At 37.8% G+C, this 19,715-nt stretch overlaps 4 protein-coding genes and 2 pseudogenes across 5 annotated transcripts; 5 read left to right on the top strand and 1 right to left on the bottom strand.

Annotated features, from left to right (window-relative positions):
- The first annotated feature begins 1,452 nt into the window (after nucleotides 1–1,452).
- On the top strand, nucleotides 1,453–2,378 carry LOC108880244 (odorant receptor 131-2-like; annotated as a pseudogene).
- A 2,407-nt stretch (nucleotides 2,379–4,785) lies between these two features.
- Nucleotides 4,786–5,714, top strand: LOC108880243 (odorant receptor 131-2-like; annotated as a pseudogene).
- Nucleotides 5,715–8,121: 2,407 nt separating this feature from the next.
- LOC108880242 (odorant receptor 131-2-like) lies at nucleotides 8,122–9,051 on the top strand. Its single transcript, XM_018671697.2, has one exon. The coding sequence runs from the start codon at nucleotides 8,122–8,124 to the stop codon at nucleotides 9,049–9,051; it is 930 nt and encodes a 309-aa protein (XP_018527213.1).
- A 2,407-nt stretch (nucleotides 9,052–11,458) lies between these two features.
- On the top strand, nucleotides 11,459–12,489 carry LOC108880241 (odorant receptor 131-2-like). Its single transcript, XM_018671696.2, has one exon. The coding sequence runs from the start codon at nucleotides 11,459–11,461 to the stop codon at nucleotides 12,386–12,388; it is 930 nt and encodes a 309-aa protein (XP_018527212.1). The 3' UTR covers nucleotides 12,389–12,489.
- A 2,305-nt stretch (nucleotides 12,490–14,794) lies between these two features.
- Nucleotides 14,795–16,398, top strand: LOC108880240 (odorant receptor 131-2-like). Its single transcript, XM_018671695.2, has one exon. The coding sequence runs from the start codon at nucleotides 14,795–14,797 to the stop codon at nucleotides 15,719–15,721; it is 927 nt and encodes a 308-aa protein (XP_018527211.1). The 3' UTR covers nucleotides 15,722–16,398.
- Nucleotides 16,399–16,517: 119 nt separating this feature from the next.
- On the bottom strand, nucleotides 16,518–18,978 carry LOC108880245 (diablo IAP-binding mitochondrial protein). 2 transcript variants are annotated; one of them, XM_018671701.2, is made up of 6 exons: nucleotides 18,684–18,978; nucleotides 18,346–18,475; nucleotides 18,044–18,169; nucleotides 17,733–17,843; nucleotides 17,482–17,578; nucleotides 16,518–17,219 (listed from the first exon to the last, which is right to left on the bottom strand). In XM_018671701.2, the coding sequence occupies exons 1-6, from the start codon at nucleotides 18,818–18,820 to the stop codon at nucleotides 17,014–17,016; spliced, it is 807 nt and encodes a 268-aa protein (XP_018527217.1). In that variant the 5' UTR covers nucleotides 18,821–18,978; the 3' UTR covers nucleotides 16,518–17,013. The 2 variants fall into 2 exon arrangements, with proteins under 2 accessions (XP_018527217.1, XP_018527216.1); XM_018671700.2 differs by having other exon boundaries at nucleotides 18,346–18,478; nucleotides 18,684–18,977.
- Nucleotides 18,979–19,715: the final 737 nt, after the last annotated feature.

Here is a 19,715-nt window from a genome sequence, read left to right as displayed (position 1 = left end):
GGAAATGTATGTATTGACTTGTGCACTGTAGCAGTGGATTAAGTACAATGGATAGTACACAGATAAATGCAGACTAATTAGTAAACCAGTAAACAGGCTATTAATGTTTGAAATTATCTGCATTGTTTATGTGGAGAGGAGTTTGATGCTTTGCTGCTGGAATGGCATGTGAACGCTGTGTCAGATGTTCACTATCATCTCCGATGTCTTTAAGTAATTGTGGTATTGCATGACTGCTTAATCTAACACTGACTTCTTGTTCACTCCTCTGAAAAAGTTTCCCATGTGCAACCAAATGCACAACCTGGATTACACCTGCTTCTGAGAGGCAGAGAAATTTCCCTGCAAAACAGATGTGCATTTTCACCAGTCATTACAGAGGAATATGTAATCAGCCTCCCTTGCACATCTCCCATGTTTTTGTACAAAACTCTTACTCTTCCCTAAACCCTCCAATTAATTTATGAGTAGAAAAAGCACAACTTGTCATTCTGCACTCCTGCTGCAGGCAGAATGTGGTTTTAACCGTGTGCAATCTGTTTGTACATACCATCTCATGTTTTTAGATGCACATTGCATTTAATTTTAAATGGGTGCTAGCATGTTAATACAACTGCCCTTCAGACTCTACTTTTGGTTTGTCTTTGCCTTTGCCCAGGCTACATCTCTCTCTTTAAGAAGACAAGATGATTCAGATTAAAACCAGGGACTGCATTGGTCCTTTCATCCTGTATTTAGATAAAGCAGCATGTCAGTTTGTAATAACATTAAACCCATAAAAAAATACCATGAAAGTAACTGCAGGCCAATTCAGCATCATCAATTAGACAAACTCTTGTTCCACTCAGAGAAGCACAGATCATGATGTAGAGCTTATTCTATATGTAATCAGTCAGATTACATATCTATATGAAATCGGTCAGATTACATTTAAATAGGAGACGTTCTTAGACTTTTACTGTTCTTAGACTACTTGTTTTGAGTAACTTTGGGAAAAGACCTACTGAATAATAATATTTTACTGCAAGCAAATTTGAAAAAACACAATTTCTGAGGTCACATTGGAGTCTCTGCAAGCACTACACTTGTCCAACTGTGGACAGCCAAGGAGGGAGGCTACAGCAACAACGGCCAATGATGACACTGGTAAGTAAAGTTTCATTTGTTGCTATTTTTGGATGGTTTAGTCTTTAAAGTTCACATGAACAGCTCTCTCTCAGAGGGCTGCACAGAGCTCAGCATGAGACATTACTCTCCGGAACAACGTGGAAGGTTTAGTAACATGCCACATTTGATTGAGGATCTTATCACTTCAGAAACACTTGACATTGGTCTTGTAGCATTTTGTGTAAAGATTCTAAGCTTATATTGACATATATAGATATATTCGGTAATGAGACATGGACTTTTTTACAATACCTTAAACTCCTCTGTGTTTGCTTAAAAACATACATGGCAGATAACAATTCACTGGTTGGTAATGAGACTTTGCAGCAGTATTTAATCAACCAGGTCATTATTGTTCAGATCTTGGTAATAATTTTTCTCTGTATCAACTTGTTACTCATTGTAACCTTTTTCAAAAACCAGTGCTTTTACACAACTATACGTTACATCTTATTTGCTGTTACATTACTGTCAGATAGCTTTTTGTTATTCATGACTAATATCCTAGTCATCTTACACAATTTTTTTTAATGGTGCAAGTTTGGCTATGTGTTGTTATCTGTGTTGTGGTACTTCTGTACGTGACAGTCACACCAGTTACTTTGACAGCAATGACTCTGGAGCGCTATGTGGCCATTTGTATGCCCCTGCGTCATGGAGAGCTCTGCTCCACACGCAGCACTATGCATTGTATCCTCATCATTCATGGCCTCAGCTCTGTGCCCTGCATTGTTATTCTCACCACCCTCTTTGCATCAGCATCTCTTAGCTTCTACAGACAATATCAGATATGTTCAGTGGAGATTTTTATGCTTCACATGTGGCAGCAACATCTTAGATCAGCTATATATCAAGTCCAGTTTTTGATTATGTGCATCATTGTTATTTTCTGCTATGTGAAAATAATGAAAGTGGCCAAAGCTGCATCAGGAGAGGATAAAAAGTCAACATGGAAAGGGCTCAGAACAGTGGTTCTCCATGGTTTCCAGCTGCTGCTTTGTCTTATCCAGCTGTGGACTCCATTCATAGAGGCTGCTGTACTTCATAGTAATTTTATTATATTTAAAGATCTCAGGTACTTTAACTACATCATATTTTATCTTGCACCAAAATGTTTGAGTCCTCTCATTTATGGACTCAGAGATAAAGTTTTTTTTCATGCACTAAAACACTATGCCTCCTTTGGCTTGTATAAGAGAAATATTGTTTAACAAATTAGAATCACAGTTATTTACTGTCTCTGTGCAGTTATTTGTCTATGACAACTGTGGATGTTGAACCCTTTTGTTAACAAATAATGAGCCAGCAGGCCTCTGGGTGGTTTTTCCACAAAGTGTCAGGTCCTGCATAACATTGTAATGGTATTCAGTGAGGTGCTTGATGAGGACGCATGTTATTTAATTGCACATTAAGCATCACCATGTTTATGTTGTTGAGTCCATTGTTGATTACATTGATCTGAACTGAACTGAACTGGATAATATTACTGTCAGTCCAAAAGAGACACATTTAACACAGGTACTTGTTTGTGAACTTTGGCTATGTTGACTGTTTTAAAAATTCATCCATCATATATTTCTAAGGTAATTCACGTCTTTGCTTAATGGTAAAGATTGTTACCATGAAGAGATCAAATTTTTTTGTCTGTTTTTTTTTTCCTCTGCTAACGGATCTGACACTTTTCCTCTCTTGTCTAAAATTCTGTCGGTCAGTTTTTGTGCCAGAAGCTTAGAACTAGGCCACTGGCTGAGAGGAAAAGGAAAACAAATAGTCAAATGCATTTTATGTCTCCCAACTCTACATGCTATCATTATTTTATGAAATGTATCAATTATACCTTATTAATGTTTAATAATTTTGTGATGCTCAGGGTTTTAAGGTGTAGAATGATGTACAGTATGTAAATGGACATTGTCATTTATGACAACATGAATGCTATGTTAACATGAATATGAAACACTTCCAAATGAAGTCAATCCACCCATTTTCTATTGTTTTTATTTAGCTTTAATAACACTGCCTACATATGTCAGGGAGGAGCTGTTCACTGGTTACTACCTACTGGTGAGAACCTCCTGTCTGTTGGGCATAATTTTACCAGAATCCTGGGATAGACTGGAGACATGGAGTCTCTATGATTGGTGCTCAAACCCTCCACTAGTCCTCTGACCTAAAGATCCCTAGTTCCAGTCATCACAAACTAAGAACGTATTGCTGTGGTGAAGGAGTCTGTGCTTATCAGACATGTAGTATGTAACAACATGACTTCAAGCTGTGAAAGAGATGGTTTGTTGTCATTCAGACCTAAGTGACTTTAACATTTCTTACAGCTTTATTCAAACATGACTGGACATTTATAGAGAGAGCCACATGCATGTGAAAAAGCCTGTCATGATTCATCTTTGGGCTCTCTTGTTTGGTCCATTGGACTTTTTGAGTCCTGTTTCCAGGTTGTTTAATTTTGGCCTCTGCCTCCTGATACTTGACTCCTGACACCTGCTCACCTGTCTCTTCATCCTAATCACCGGAGCTACCCTGCCCTCTCACTCACCTACTCTTAGTTTACGCATTTTCTGAGCTAGTATTTAAGTCAGCCACTTCCACTAGATCATCTGCTTTTATCTCCATGTAATTTCCTATGTGCCTGCTACCTGCATGTGGTAACATGACATCTGTATCTACCTGCCTTCATACCAGCTTGACCATTAAAGCCACTTTTCCGCTTATGTGTCTGTGTTTGGGTCCTCCCTGCCTGTGCTTTGCACACACAGTGTCACAGAGCTGTACTTTGTGTTCAGCGCTCATTAGCAAATGTTAGCATATTAACACAAGAAGAAGAAATAGTATACTTGGTAAACATTAACCGATAAGTACATGAATGTATAACTGGCATAGAGATAAAAATTCAAAGGTTGAAGTGGTTCGACTAAATACATATGAGTAAAAAAAAAAAATAATAACGTGATTACCAGATCGGGAATAGCATTCAAGGCCAAACTGAGACTAAAAACTGGATTTTATTTTTGGACAGTATAATCTGCAGCAGGTCTTAAGAAATATTGTTCCAGATTGTCAGTGCATGTGTTTTTCCTGAAATAAAGCTTTTAGAGTGGGAAATCTCACTATTTTTACATTTTAAAATGCACAGATCATGATATAGAGTCAGCTTGCAAAAGTGTGTCATGTCACATTTAAATAAGAGACATTCCTAGGCCTTCACTCCGACTTGTTAGGAAAAACAGGACCTACTGAATAATAATATTCTTATAATATTCTGGAAGCAAATCTGAAAAAACACAACCTCTGAGGTTGCATTAGAGTCTCTATCCAGTCACGGACAGCCAAGGAGGGACGCTACAGCACTATCTGCCAATGATGACACTGGTAAATGAAGTTTCATTTGTTTTTTATTTTTGGATGGTTTAGTATTTAAAGTCATCATGCACAGTCCTCTCTCAGAGGGCTGCACAGAGCTCAGCAGGAGACATTACTCTCTGGAACAGCATGAAGGGTTTGGTAAACTGCTGTATTTGATCCAGGATTTATTTTTATTTTTATTTTTATTTTTATTATTATTTTGCAGTGCCTCTAACTCCTGTGTGTTTGCTTTAAAAACAGATGTATGCAGCCAACAATTCACTGGTTGGTACTGAGTCATTGTGGCGTCAGATCAACGACAAGGTCATTATTGTGCAGATCTTGGTAATGATTTTTCTTTGCATCAACATATTACTCATTGTAACCTTTTTCAAAACCAGTGCTTTTACACAACTGCGCGTTACATCTTATTTGCTGTTACATTACTGTCAGATAGCATTTTGTTATTCATGACTAATATCCTAGTCATCTTACACAATTTTTTTTTAATGGTGCAAGTTTGGCTATGTGTTGTTATCTGTGTTGTGGTAGTTCTGTGCGTGACAGTCACACCAGTTACTCTGACAGTAATGACCCTGGAGTGCTATGTGGCCATTTGTATGCCCCTGCGTCATGGAGAGCTCTGCTCCACACGCAGCACTATGCATTGTATCCTCATCATTCATGGCCTCAGCTCTGTGCCCTGCATTGTTATTCTCACCACCCTCTTTGCATCAGCATCTCTTAGCTTCTACAGACAATATCAGATATGTTCAGTGGAGATTTTTATGCTTCACATGTGGCAGCAACATCTTAGATCAGCTATATATCAAGTCCAGTTTTTGATCATGTGCATCATTGTTATTTTCTGCTATGTGAAAATAATGAAAGTGGCCAAAGCTGCATCAGGAGAGGATAAAAAGTCAACATGGAAAGGGCTCAGAACAGTGATTCTTCATGGTTTCCAGCTGCTGCTTTGTCTTATCCAGCTGTGGACTCCATTCATAGAGGCTGCTGTACTTCATAGTAATTTTATTATATTTAAAGATCTCAGGTACTTTAACTACATCATATTTTATCTTGCACCAAAATGTTTGAGTCCTCTCATTTATGGACTCAGAGATAAAGTTTTTTTTCATGCACTAAAACACTATGCCTCCTTTGGCTTGTATAAGAGAAATATTGTTTAACAAATTAGAATCACAGTTATTTACTGTCTCTGTGCAGTTATTTGTCTATGACAACTGTGGATGTTGAACCCTTTTGTTAACAAATAATGAGCCAGCAGGCCTCTGGGTGGTTTTTCCACAAAGTGTCAGGTCCTGCATAACATTGTAATGGTATTCAGTGAGGTGCTTGATGAGGACGCATGTTATTTAATTGCACATTAAGCATCACCATGTTTATGTTGTTGAGTCCATTGTTGATTACATTGATCTGAACTGAACTGAACTGGATAATATTACTGTCAGTCCAAAAGAGACACATTTAACACAGGTACTTGTTTGTGAACTTTGGCTATGTTGACTGTTTTAAAAATTCATCCATCATATATTTCTAAGGTAATTCACGTCTTTGCTTAATGGTAAAGATTGTTACCATGAAGAGATCAAATTTTTTTGTCTGTTTTTTTTTTCCTCTGCTAACGGATCTGACACTTTTCCTCTCTTGTCTAAAATTCTGTCGGTCAGTTTTTGTGCCAGAAGCTTAGAACTAGGCCACTGGCTGAGAGGAAAAGGAAAACAAATAGTCAAATGCATTTTATGTCTCCCAACTCTACATGCTATCATTATTTTATGAAATGTATCAATTATACCTTATTAATGTTTAATAATTTTGTGATGCTCAGGGTTTTAAGGTGTAGAATGATGTACAGTATGTAAATGGACATTGTCATTTATGACAACATGAATGCTATGTTAACATGAATATGAAACACTTCCAAATGAAGTCAATCCACCCATTTTCTATTGTTTTTATTTAGCTTTAATAACACTGCCTACATATGTCAGGGAGGAGCTGTTCACTGGTTACTACCTACTGGTGAGAACCTCCTGTCTGTTGGGCATAATTTTACCAGAATCCTGGGATAGACTGGAGACATGGAGTCTCTATGATTGGTGCTCAAACCCTCCACTAGTCCTCTGACCTAAAGATCCCTAGTTCCAGTCATCACAAACTAAGAACGTATTGCTGTGGTGAAGGAGTCTGTGCTTATCAGACATGTAGTATGTAACAACATGACTTCAAGCTGTGAAAGAGATGGTTTGTTGTCATTCAGACCTAAGTGACTTTAACATTTCTTACAGCTTTATTCAAACATGACTGGACATTTATAGAGAGAGCCACATGCATGTGAAAAAGCCTGTCATGATTCATCTTTGGGCTCTCTTGTTTGGTCCATTGGACTTTTTGAGTCCTGTTTCCAGGTTGTTTAATTTTGGCCTCTGCCTCCTGATACTTGACTCCTGACACCTGCTCACCTGTCTCTTCATCCTAATCACCGGAGCTACCCTGCCCTCTCACTCACCTACTCTTAGTTTACGCATTTTCTGAGCTAGTATTTAAGTCAGCCACTTCCACTAGATCATCTGCTTTTATCTCCATGTAATTTCCTATGTGCCTGCTACCTGCATCTGGTAACATGACATCTGTATCTACCTGCCTTCATACCAGCTTGACCATTAAAGCCACTTTTCCGCTTATGTGTCTGTGTTTGGGTCCTCCCTGCCTGTGCTTTGCACACGCAGTGTCACAGAGCTGTACTTTGTGTTCAGCGCTCATTAGCAAATGTTAGCATATTAACACAAGAAGAAGAAATAGTATACTTGGTAAACATTAACCGATAAGTACATGAATGTATAACTGGCATAGAGATAAAAATTCAAAGGTTGAAGTGGTTCGACTAAATACATACGAGTAAAAAAATAAATAAATAACGTGATTACCAGATCGGGAATAGCATTCAAGGCCGAACTGAGACTAAAAACTGGATTTTATTTTTGGACAGTATAATCTGCAGCAGGTCTTAAGAAATATTGTTCCAGATTGTCAGTGCATGTGTTTTTCCTGAAATAAAGCTTTTAGAGTGGGAAATCTCACTATTTTTACATTTTAAAATGCACAGATCATGATATAGAGTCAGCTTGCAAAAGTGTGTCATGTCACATTTAAATAAGAGACATTCCTAGGCCTTCACTCCGACTTGTTAGGAAAAACAGGACCTACTGAATAATAATATTCTTATAATATTCTGGAAGCAAATCTGAAAAAACACAACCTCTGAGGTTGCATTAGAGTCTCTATCCAGTCACGGACAGCCAAGGAGGGACGCTACAGCACTATCTGCCAATGATGACACTGGTAAATGAAGTTTCATTTGTTTTTTATTTTTGGATGGTTTAGTATTTAAAGTCATCATGCACAGTCCTCTCTCAGAGGGCTGCACAGAGCTCAGCAGGAGACATTACTCTCTGGAACAGCATGAAGGGTTTGGTAAACTGCTGTATTTGATCCAGGATTTATTTTTATTTTTATTTTTATTTTTATTATTATTTTGCAGTGCCTCTAACTCCTGTGTGTTTGCTTTAAAAACAGATGTATGCAGCTAACAATTCACTGGTTGGTACTGAGTCATTGTGGCGTCAGATCAACGACAAGGTCATTATTGTTCAGATCTTGGTAATGATTTTTCTTTGCATCAACATATTACTCATTGTAACCTTTTTCAAAAACCAGTGCTTTTACACAACTGCGCGTTACATCTTATTTGCTGTTACATTACTGTCAGATAGCATTTTGTTATTCATGACTAATATCCTAGTCATCTTACACAATTTTTTTTTAATGGTGCAAGTTTGGCTATGTGTTGTTATCTGTGTTGTGGTACTTCTGTACGTGACAGTCACACCAGTTACTTTGACAGCAATGACTCTGGAGCGCTATGTGGCCATTTGTATGCCCCTGCGTCATGGAGAGCTCTGCTCCACACGCAGCACTATGCATTGTATCCTCATTATTCATGGCCTCAGCTCTGTGCCCTGCATTGTTATTCTCTGCACCTTCTTTGCATCAGCATCTCTTAGCTTCTACAGACAATATCAGATATGTTCAGTGGAGATTTTTATGCTTCACATGTGGCAGCAACATCTTAGATCAGCTATATATCAAGTCCAGTTTTTGATCATGTGCATCATTGTTATTTTCTGCTATGTGAAAATAATGAAAGTGGCCAAAGCTGCATCAGGAGAGGATAAAAAGTCAACATGGAAAGGGCTCAGAACAGTGATTCTTCATGGTTTCCAGCTGCTGCTTTGTCTTATCCAGCTGTGGACTCCATTCATAGAGGCTGCTGTACTTCATAGTAATTTTATTATATTTAAAGATCTCAGGTACTTTAACTACATCATATTTTATCTTGCACCAAAATGTTTGAGTCCTCTCATTTATGGACTCAGAGATAAAGTTTTTTTTCATGCACTAAAACACTATGCCTCCTTTGGCTTGTATAAGAGAAATATTGTTTAACAAATTAGAATCACAGTTATTTACTGTCTCTGTGCAGTTATTTGTCTATGACAACTGTGGATGTTGAACCCTTTTGTTAACAAATAATGAGCCAGCAGGCCTCTGGGTGGTTTTTCCACAAAGTGTCAGGTCCTGCATAACATTGTAATGGTATTCAGTGAGGTGCTTGATGAGGACGCATGTTATTTAATTGCACATTAAGCATCACCATGTTTATGTTGTTGAGTCCATTGTTGATTACATTGATCTGAACTGAACTGAACTGGATAATATTACTGTCAGTCCAAAAGAGACACATTTAACACAGGTACTTGTTTGTGAACTTTGGCTATGTTGACTGTTTTAAAAATTCATCCATCATATATTTCTAAGGTAATTCACGTCTTTGCTTAATGGTAAAGATTGTTACCATGAAGAGATCAAATTTTTTTGTCTGTTTTTTTTTTCCTCTGCTAACGGATCTGACACTTTTCCTCTCTTGTCTAAAATTCTGTCGGTCAGTTTTTGTGCCAGAAGCTTAGAACTAGGCCACTGGCTGAGAGGAAAAGGAAAACAAATAGTCAAATGCATTTTATGTCTCCCAACTCTACATGCTATCATTATTTTATGAAATGTATCAATTATACCTTATTAATGTTTAATAATCTTGTGATGCTCATGGTTTTAAGGTGTAGAATGATGTACAGTATGTAAATTGACATTGTCATTTATGACAACATGAATGCTATGTTAACATGAATATGAAACACTTCCAAATGAAGTCAATCCACCAATTTTCTATTGTTTTTATTTAGCTTTAATAACACTGCCTACATATGTCAGGGAGGAGCTGTTCACTGGTTACTACCTACTGGTGAGAACCTCCTGTCTGTTGGGCATAATTTTACCAGAATCCTGGGATAGACTGGAGACATGGAGTCTCTATGATTGGTGCTCAAACCCTCCACTAGTCCTCTGACCTAAAGATCCCTAGTTCCAGTCATCACAAACTAAGAACGTATTGCTGTGGTGAAGGAGTCCGTGCTTATCAGACATGTAGTATGTAACAACACGACTTCAAGCTGTGAAAGAGATGGTTTGTTGTCATTCAGACCTAAGTGACTTTAACATTTCTTACAGCTTTATTCAAACATGACTGGACATTTATAGAGAGAGCCACATGCATGTGAAAAAGCCTGTCATGATTCATCTTTGGGCTCTCTTGTTTGGTCCATTGGCCTTTTTGAGTCCTGTTTCCAGGTTGTTTAATTTTGGCCTCTGCCTCCTCATACTTGACTCCTGACACCTGCTCACCTGTCTCTTCATCCTAATCACCGGAGCTACCCTGCCCTCTCACTCACCTACTCTTAGTTTACGCATTTTCTGAGCTAGTATTTAAGTCAGCCACTTCCACTAGATCATCTGCTTTTATCTCCATGTAATTTCCTATGTGCCTGCTACCTGCATCTGGTAACATGACATCTGTATCTACCTGCCTTCATACCAGCTTGACCATTAAAGCCACTTTTCCGCTTATGTGTCTGTGTTTGGGTCCTCCCCGCCTGTGCTTTGCACACGCAGTGTCACAGAGCTGTACTTTGTGTTCAGCGCTCATTAGCAAATGTTAGCATATTAACACAAGAAGAAGAAATAGTATACTTGGTAAACATTAACCGATAAGTACATGAATGTATAACTGGCATAGAGATAAAAATTCAAAGGTTGAAGTGGTTCGACTAAATACATACGAGTAAAAAAATAAATAAATAACGTGATTACCAGATCGGGAATAGCATTCAAGGCCAAACTGAGACTAAAAACTGGATTTTATTTTTGGACAGTATAATCTGCAGCAGGTCTTAAGAAATATTGTTCCAGATTGTCAGTGCATGTGTTTTTCCTGAAATAAAGCTTTTAGAGTGGGAAATCTCACTATTTTTACATATTAAAATGCACAGATCATGATATAGAGTCAGCTTGCAAAAGTGTGTCATGTCACATTTAAATAAGAGACATTCCTAGGCCTTCACTCCGACTTGTTAGGAAAAACAGGACCTACTGAATAATAATATTCTTATAATATTCTGGAAGCAAATCTGAAAAAACACAACCTCTGAGGTTGCATTAGAGTCTCTATCCAGTCACGGACAGCCAAGGAGGGACGCTACAGCACTATCTGCCAATGATGACACTGGTAAATGAAGTTTCATTTGTTTTTTATTTTTGGATGGTTTAGTATTTAAAGTCATCATGCACAGTCCTCTCTCAGAGGGCTGCACAGAGCTCAGCAGGAGACATTACTCTCTGGAACAGCATGAAGGGTTTGGTAAACTGCTGTATTTGATCCAGGATTTATTTTTATTTTTATTTTTATTTTTATTATTATTTTGCAGTGCCTCTAACTCCTGTGTGTTTGCTTTAAAAACAGATGTATGCAGCTAACAATTCACTGGTTGGTACTGAGTCATTGTGGCGTCAGATCAACAACAAGGTCATTATTGTGCAGATCTTGGTAATGATTTTTCTTTGCATCAACATATTACTCATTGTAACCTTTTTCAAAAACCAGTGCTTTTACACAACTGCGCGTTACATCTTATTTGCTGTTACATTACTGTCAGATAGCATTTTGTTATTCATGACTAATATCCTAGTCATCTTACACAATTTTTTTTTAATGGTGCAAGTTTGGCTATGTGTTGTTATCTGTGTTGTGGTAGTTCTGTGCGTGACAGTCACACCAGTTACTCTGACAGTAATGACCCTGGAGTGCTATGTGGCCATTTGTATGCCCCTGCGTCATGGAGAGCTCTGCTCCACACGCAGCACTATGCATTGTATCCTCATCATTCATGGCCTCAGCTCTGTGCCCTGCATTGTTATTCTCACCACCCTCTTTGCATCAGCATCTCTTAGCTTCTACAGACAATATCAGATATGTTCAGTGGAGATTTTTATGCTTCACATGTGGCAGCAACATCTTAGATCAGCTATATATCAAGTCCAGTTTTTGATCATGTGCATCATTGTTATTTTCTGCTATGTGAAAATAATGAAAGTGGCCAAAGCTGCATCAGGAGAGGATAAAAAGTCAACATGGAAAGGGCTCAGAACAGTGATTCTTCATGGTTTCCAGCTGCTGCTTTGTCTTATCCAGCTGTGGACTCCATTCATAGAGGCTGCTGTACTTCATAGTAATTTTATTATATTTAAAGATCTCAGGTACTTTAACTACATCATATTTTATCTTGCACCAAAATGTTTGAGTCCTCTCATTTATGGACTCAGAGATAAAGTTTTTTTTCATGCACTAAAACACTATGCCTCCTTTGGCTTGTATAAGAGAAATATTGTTTAACAAATTAGAATCACAGTTATTTACTGTCTCTGTGCAGTTATTTGTCTATGACAACTGTGGATGTTGAACCCTTTTGTTAACAAATAATGAGCCAGCAGGCCTCTGGGTGGTTTTTCCACAAAGTGTCAGGTCCTGCATAACATTGTAATGGTATTCAGTGAGGTGCTTGATGAGGACGCATGTTATTTAATTGCACATTAAGCATCACCATGTTTATGTTGTTGAGTCCATTGTTGATTACATTGATCTGAACTGAACTGAACTGGATAATATTACTGTCAGTCCAAAAGAGACACATTTAACACAGGTACTTGTTTGTGAACTTTGGCTATGTTGACTGTTTTAAAAATTCATCCATCATATATTTCTAAGGTAATTCACGTCTTTGCTTAATGGTAAAGATTGTTACCATGGAGAGATCAAATTTTTTTGTCTGTTTTTTTTTTCCTCTGCTAACGGATCTGACACTTTTCCTCTCTTGTCTAAAATTCTGTCAGTCAGTTTTTGTGCCAGAAGCTTAGAACTAGGCCACTGGCTGAGAGGAAAAGGAAAACAAATAGTCAAATGCATTTTATGTCTCCCAACTCTACATGCTATCATTATTTTATGAAATGTATCAATTATACCTTATTAATGTTTAATAATCTTGTGATGCTCAGGGTTTTAAGGTGTAGAATGATGTACAGTATGTAAATGGACATTGTCATTTATGACAACATGAATGCTATGTTAACATGAATATGAAACACTTCCAAATGAAGACAATCCACCAATTTTCTATTGTTTTTATTTAGCTTTAATAACACTGCCTACATATGTCAGGGAGGAGCTGTTCACTGGTTACTACCTACTGGTGAGAACCTCCTGTCTGTTGAGCATAATTTTACCAGAATCCTGGGATAGACTGGAGACATGGAGTCTCTATGATTGGTGCTCAAACCCTCCACTAGTCCTCTGACCTAAAGATCCCTAGTTCCAGTCATCACAAACTAAGAACGTATTGCTGTGGTGAAGGAGTCCGTGCTTATCAGACATGTAGTATGTAACAACACGACTTCAAGCTGTGAAAGAGATGGTTTGTTGTCATTCAGACCTAAGTGACTTTAACATTTCTTACAGCTTTATTCAAACATGACTGGACATTTATAGAGAGAGCCACATGCATGTGAAAAAGCCTGTCATGATTCATCTTTGGGCTCTCTTGTTTGGTCCATTGGACTTTTTGAGTCCTGTTTCCAGGTTGTTTAATTTTGGCCTCTGCCTCCTGATACTTGACTCCTGACACCTGCTCACCTGTCTCTTCATCCTAATCACCGGAGCTACCCTGCCCTCTCACTCACCTACTCTTAGTTTACGCATTTTCTGAGCTAGTATTTAAGTCAGCCACTTCCACTAGATCATCTGCTTTTATCTCCATGTAATTTCCTATGTGCCTGCTACCTGCATCTGGTAACATGACATCTGTATCTACCTGCCTTCATACCAGCTTGACCATTAAAGCCACTTTTCCGCTTATGTGTCTGTGTTTGGGTCCTCCCTGCCTGTGCTTTGCACACGCAGTGTCACAGAGCTGTACTTTGTGTTCAGCGCTCATTAGCAAATGTTAGCATATTAACACAAGAAGAAGAAATAGTATACTTGGTAAACATTAACCGATAAGTACATGAATGTATAACTGGCATAGAGATAAAAATTCAAAGGTTGAAGTGGTTCGACTAAATACATATGAGTAAAAAAAAAAAAAATAACGTGATTACCAGATCGGGAATAGCATTCAAGGCCAAACTGAGACTAAAAACTGGATTTTATTTTTGGACAGTATAATCTGCAGCAGGTCTTAAGAAATATTGTTCCAGATTGTCAGTGCATGTGTTTTTCCTGAAATAAAGCTTTTAGAGTGGGAAATCTCACTATTTTTACATTTTAAAATGCACAGATCATGATATAGAGTCAGCTTGCAAAAGTGTGTCATGTCACATTTAAATAAGAGACATTCCTAGGCCTTCACTCCGACTTGTTAGGAAAAACAGGACCTACTGAATAATAATATTCTTATAATATTCTGGAAGCAAATCTGAAAAAACACAACCTCTGAGGTTGCATTAGAGTCTCTATCCAGTCACGGACAGCCAAGGAGGGACGCTACAGCACTATCTGCCAATGATGACACTGGTAAATGAAGTTTCATTTGTTTTTTATTTTTGGATGGTTTAGTATTTAAAGTCATCATGCACAGTCCTCTCTCAGAGGGCTGCACAGAGCTCAGCAGGAGACATTACTCTCTGGAACAGCATGAAGGGTTTGGTAAACTGCTGTATTTGATCCAGGATTTATTTTTATTTTTATTTTTATTTTTATTATTATTTTGCAGTGCCTCTAACTCCTGTGTGTTTGCTTTAAAAACAGATGTATGCAGCTAACAATTCACTGGTTGGTACTGAGTCATTGTGGCGTCAGATCAACGACAAGGTCATTATTGTGCAGATCTTGGTAATGATTTTTCTTTGCATCAACATATTACTCATTGTAACCTTTTTCAAAAACCAGTGCTTTTACACGACTACACGTTACATCTTATTTGCTGTTACATTACTGTCAGATAGCATTTTGTTGTTCATGTCTGATATCTTGCTCATCCTCATCTATTTTCGTTTTACCATTCAAGTGTGGCTGTGTATCATTTTCTCTGTTGTGGTACTTGTGTACATCATAGTCACACCAGTTACTCTGACAGCAATGACTCTGGAGCGCTATGTGGCCATTTGTATGCCCCTGCGTCATGGAGAGCTCTGCTCCACACGCAGCACTATGCATTGTATCCTCATCATTCATGGCCTCAGCTCTGTGCCCTGCATTGTTATTCTCTCCACCTTCTTTGCATCAGCATCTCTTAGCTTCTACAAAAAATATCAGATGTGTTCAGTGGAGATTTTTATTTTTCAGGTCTGGCAGGATCAAGCTAGGTCAGCTGTACAACAATTTTACTTCTTGATTATGTGCATCATCATTGTTTTCTCCTATGTTAAAATAATGAAAGTGGCCAAAGCTGCATCAGGAGAGAATAAAAAGTCAACAAAGAAAGGGCTCAGAACAGTGATTCTTCATGGTTTTCAGCTGCTGCTCTGTCTCATCCAGCTGTGGTGCCCATTCATAGAAGCTGCTGTAATTAAGATTAGCTTTAGTTTATTCGAAGATGTCCGGTACTTTAACTACATAATGTTTTATCTCGCTCCAAGATGCTTGAGTCCACTCATTTATGGTCTCAGAGATGAAAAGTTTTTTCAGACATTAAGAAACTATTCCTCCATTTGCTTGTTTAAAAGAAATATTTGACTAAATAGATTAATCATTTTATAACAGAAATTGACACTGAATTTAATTTACTCACTGAAATTCTAATTTCATTGAGGCATACTGGAAATCACTGTTTATGTTCACAATTCACTCTCTAAATATTTAAGATTTAGAGGCATGTTTTAGTGTCTTTTTTTTTTAATCGTAATAAGCATAGATATTGCTATGATGAATAGATAACTATGACCCACACGTAGTGTGTAGTTTTTGCTGCCCTGTACACCTCAATAAAGAGACAGAGCATGACAGACATAACCTGAATGTAACTTCAGAGAACAGAGAAACAGGCTGCTGGGGGACTTTAACATTAACATGGACAAAAACTGAGAAACTTAAAAGAAATTCAAACAGTGCTTACCTGAACCCAAACTCAAGGTGAAGGAGTCTCTTCACATCAGCAAGTTGAAGTGCAGGCACACAGTAGTAGCACTGGAGATTATTAGTTGCTGCACTAAATCATACTTTGTTAATGTATTTCTATGTTATTTGTGGATTCTTCATAATGATTAGGCTATGCATTGTGCAGTCTTTTCTCTAACCACACTGCTTGTCACAGATTATGCTTTATGTAAAATCTCAAATCAATATGTATCTGTTAATCCAATAAAGCTGCTCTTGCACAAGTTATTCAACTTTCCAGCCTTTCAAAGGCAGATAAGAAATGGTTTAACCCCCTTCTTATTGTGAACTGACAATGTTCAGTAAGTACCACAAACTGATATCACAGTATTTTAAGATTACATGATACGACTACAAGGACTTATCAACACATATATTGAATTGAATACATATATATTCATTTTATTTTTTGCTATGATGTTGACAGTGGAAAAACAATGACAATGGCAAACAATATTTTTATAAAAAATAATGTCTTTGCAGCAGCACAGCAAAACATAGAATAAACATTTTTGTTCCAGTGTTGGATAAGTCCTACTGCCATAAACATACTGAGGATTTGATAATAATTTTCCATAAGCGCCAAAACCAGCTGATATTTGCTAATCAAATAAATATTCTTAAATAATAATTTATGTAATACTAAAGAATTACTTGTCAGGAATTTATTTCACTCTATTTTCAGGATATGATTTTCTTTGTCTAAATGCAAACATGTAAACATCTTACAGGCATAACAAGACATAACAAGGAAAAGCAGGAAGTTCAAAGCTTTTGAAATTTTATCAGACATTTCATAGCACTGCTATGAAATCAATAGTACTCTCATATGCACTTTTTTCCCCCCTGTTTTCTCGATTTGTCTATTTCTCTTAGTCCTCTCGTAGATAAGCTTCATGCACCTCATGTTCCTCACTATCTTCTAAGAAGGCGGTATATTCAGCCATCCTTTGGATTTCCTCTACTTTAGTCTCAGCCAGCCTCTTATCTGCGTCCACTGACAGTTTCCGCGCCTCTTCCACCTGCGACTGGGCCAGCTGAATGTTTGTCCTCACTGTAATGGATGCCTGTTCAGCTCCTGAAGACACACAGATGTAAACGCATATTTTGTCAAACTTCTGAGTAAGCTCAAAAGTTAGCTTAATTCTAGCTTAAGTTCCTCAAGAAGGCACTCCTGTCCATTAACTCAGTTTTGTTTGAAATAAAGCCCTGCTGAGTGACAGTACCGATGAGTATGATTATAATCCTTTCATTACTCCATCATTATAAATATAGCAGTATTCAGCATTACATTAAGCCTCAACAAATCCAGCTGTACTCAGGCACTCATTTTTACTCACCTGACGTGTACGCTGCCTCGGCTGCCATTTTACACAAGTTGACGGCGTTGATCCAGGTTGACTCAAAACGTTTGCATTCATCTAGTCTGTCACTAACCTGTCAGGTCAAAGAGACGAGAGAAAGTCAGTAACATAAATATATTCTTCTTTGTTGTTTTTGCAAAGAGAAAAAAAAATGGCAGGAAAAATTGAATGCTTTAAGTACAATTAGGTTTATTTGCTGTTCTCCAAAGAGGACAACACATTCTAACCTCTGCACGCTGGCCATTGATCGCCTGCTGGAGTGAATCCTCCTCTGCCGGGGATAATTTTCCCAGTGAGGCCAAATATCGTCTTTGGAGAGCAATGCGTGTGTGCACAGCCTAAAGAACAGAGACAGGACAGACAGTTAGGGACTTTTAAAGAGCAACTTTTAAAACAATTTTTGGTTTTCATTTGAATTTAAATACACTTCGCATAATTTTAATGTTTTTAATGTTTTTTTAAACTCTCAGATTGAGGTTGGCAATCATAACATATGGATAAAATGATATGGATAAAATCACATAAGATAAAAACCTACCTTTGAATAATCCGTAAGGGCATCTATGAGAGCCAAGGTGGTCTGGGAGAGGAAAGTGCTTGAACTGTCAGTAACCAGTGAGGCTGCTCTTCTTATCAGGGAGTCATAAGAGAGGTTTTCCACTTGCTGCAAACAGGGGGTAAAACATGGTGTAAATTCAGGATTTTAACTCCTTTTTTCATATACAAAATACAAAGAACAAGAGAAAACATTTTTCAAAGGGACACAAGTTTTGAACAGTTGCAGTTCATTGGCTGGTGCACATAGTACGTTATATTATCTCCGATAGGACACTCACTCACCTGCGTTAAAGGGACAGCACAAAGCCCACGGGCGGCACTTAAAGATGCTGTGCTCATGTGTGCAGTGTTTGTCCATTCTCCTGACTTCTGGACTATCGGCTTCCTGTCGTTGAATAGGACACTCTCAGAACTGCTGTGTTAAGAAATTAAGAAAAGATATAAGCAGGTTATTACAGTTGTAACCAATGGTATTTCAGCTCAAAGTGCAGTGAGTTTATATAACTCACAGTTATAATTGTAAGGTTTGAATTTTCCAACCAAATCTTTAGGTGAAGTTAAACCTGAAGTCAGTAGTAGTAGTGTTATTATTATTACATTGCCTATTATTCATAACCAACCTTAGGACACGGATGCAGGCTGCTCCTCTCCTGAGAACACTCTTGCTGGTCCACAGCAGTGAAATGTCTGTCTGATTTCGCAGAAATCCTCCAGCAACACGGCTGGCACACACTGAACACTGACCAACAGCTTGCATTTTGCTGATTAATTAGATCTGCTTCACTTGAAGAACGTATTTGAAGTGATCTATGCAAAATTAGATGCTGCCTACCTGCCTCTTTATCAAATTATTTTGTTCCTCTTCTGCAAGAAATCTTTCAGTCTGCTCGATGACTACTAACTGTCATGTCCAGTGGGTATTTGTAAGGCCCGAGCACCATTTCATTGCGTAAAAGGCATTGATCTGTTGACTCTGCCTGCAAATGTGCGTATTTGCATTATCTACAAAAGCTCACAGAGACAGAAATTGTGTGCACAGGTTGCAGAAACTGATGTGTTGACTGTTTGACCAACTCCCTCCTCTCTCTCCTCTCTCTCTCTCTGTCTGTCTCTGTCTGTGTGTGTGTGTGTGTGTGTGTGTGTGTGTGTGTGTGTGTGAGTGAGCATGTGAGTGTGTGTGTGTGCGAGAGACGACTGAAAAAAGATTAATTAAGACAATTTTTTTTTTCTGTTTTTTTTTCTTTGTATTTTAAAAAAGTAATACAACTTCAGTATGAAAATAAAATTACAATCCAAAATGATAATGGTATAATAATGATGACCTACTAATGTAGTACTAATGTACTGTCTTCAGTGCATAGCATGAAAATAGCTGTAGCCGTTTTGTGGCATAAACAGTGGCATATTGTGCAACATGCTACCCTCTACTTATACTGATGATTCAACTACATATAATACAGCTGAAGATCTGCCATAGACAAAAGTGATGTTGAGTACTTTTATTACATTAAATATAAAATGCCAAATCTTAGGTTTGAGGGTGTTTACCTCGAACATCGTCATCAAACCGATTCTGTTATTTAGCCAAAAACTAGACCTTAAGTCTACAATCATACATCAAAGTGGCACTAAAAGAACAGAGCAGAGGATTA

The sequence above is a fragment of the Lates calcarifer genome, unplaced genomic scaffold (assembly GCF_001640805.2).
Source record: "Lates calcarifer isolate ASB-BC8 unplaced genomic scaffold, TLL_Latcal_v3 _unitig_877_quiver_1557, whole genome shotgun sequence".
Taxonomy (NCBI): domain Eukaryota; kingdom Metazoa; phylum Chordata; class Actinopteri; family Centropomidae; genus Lates; species Lates calcarifer.
This window is presented reverse-complemented; position numbering and strand designations above follow the sequence as displayed.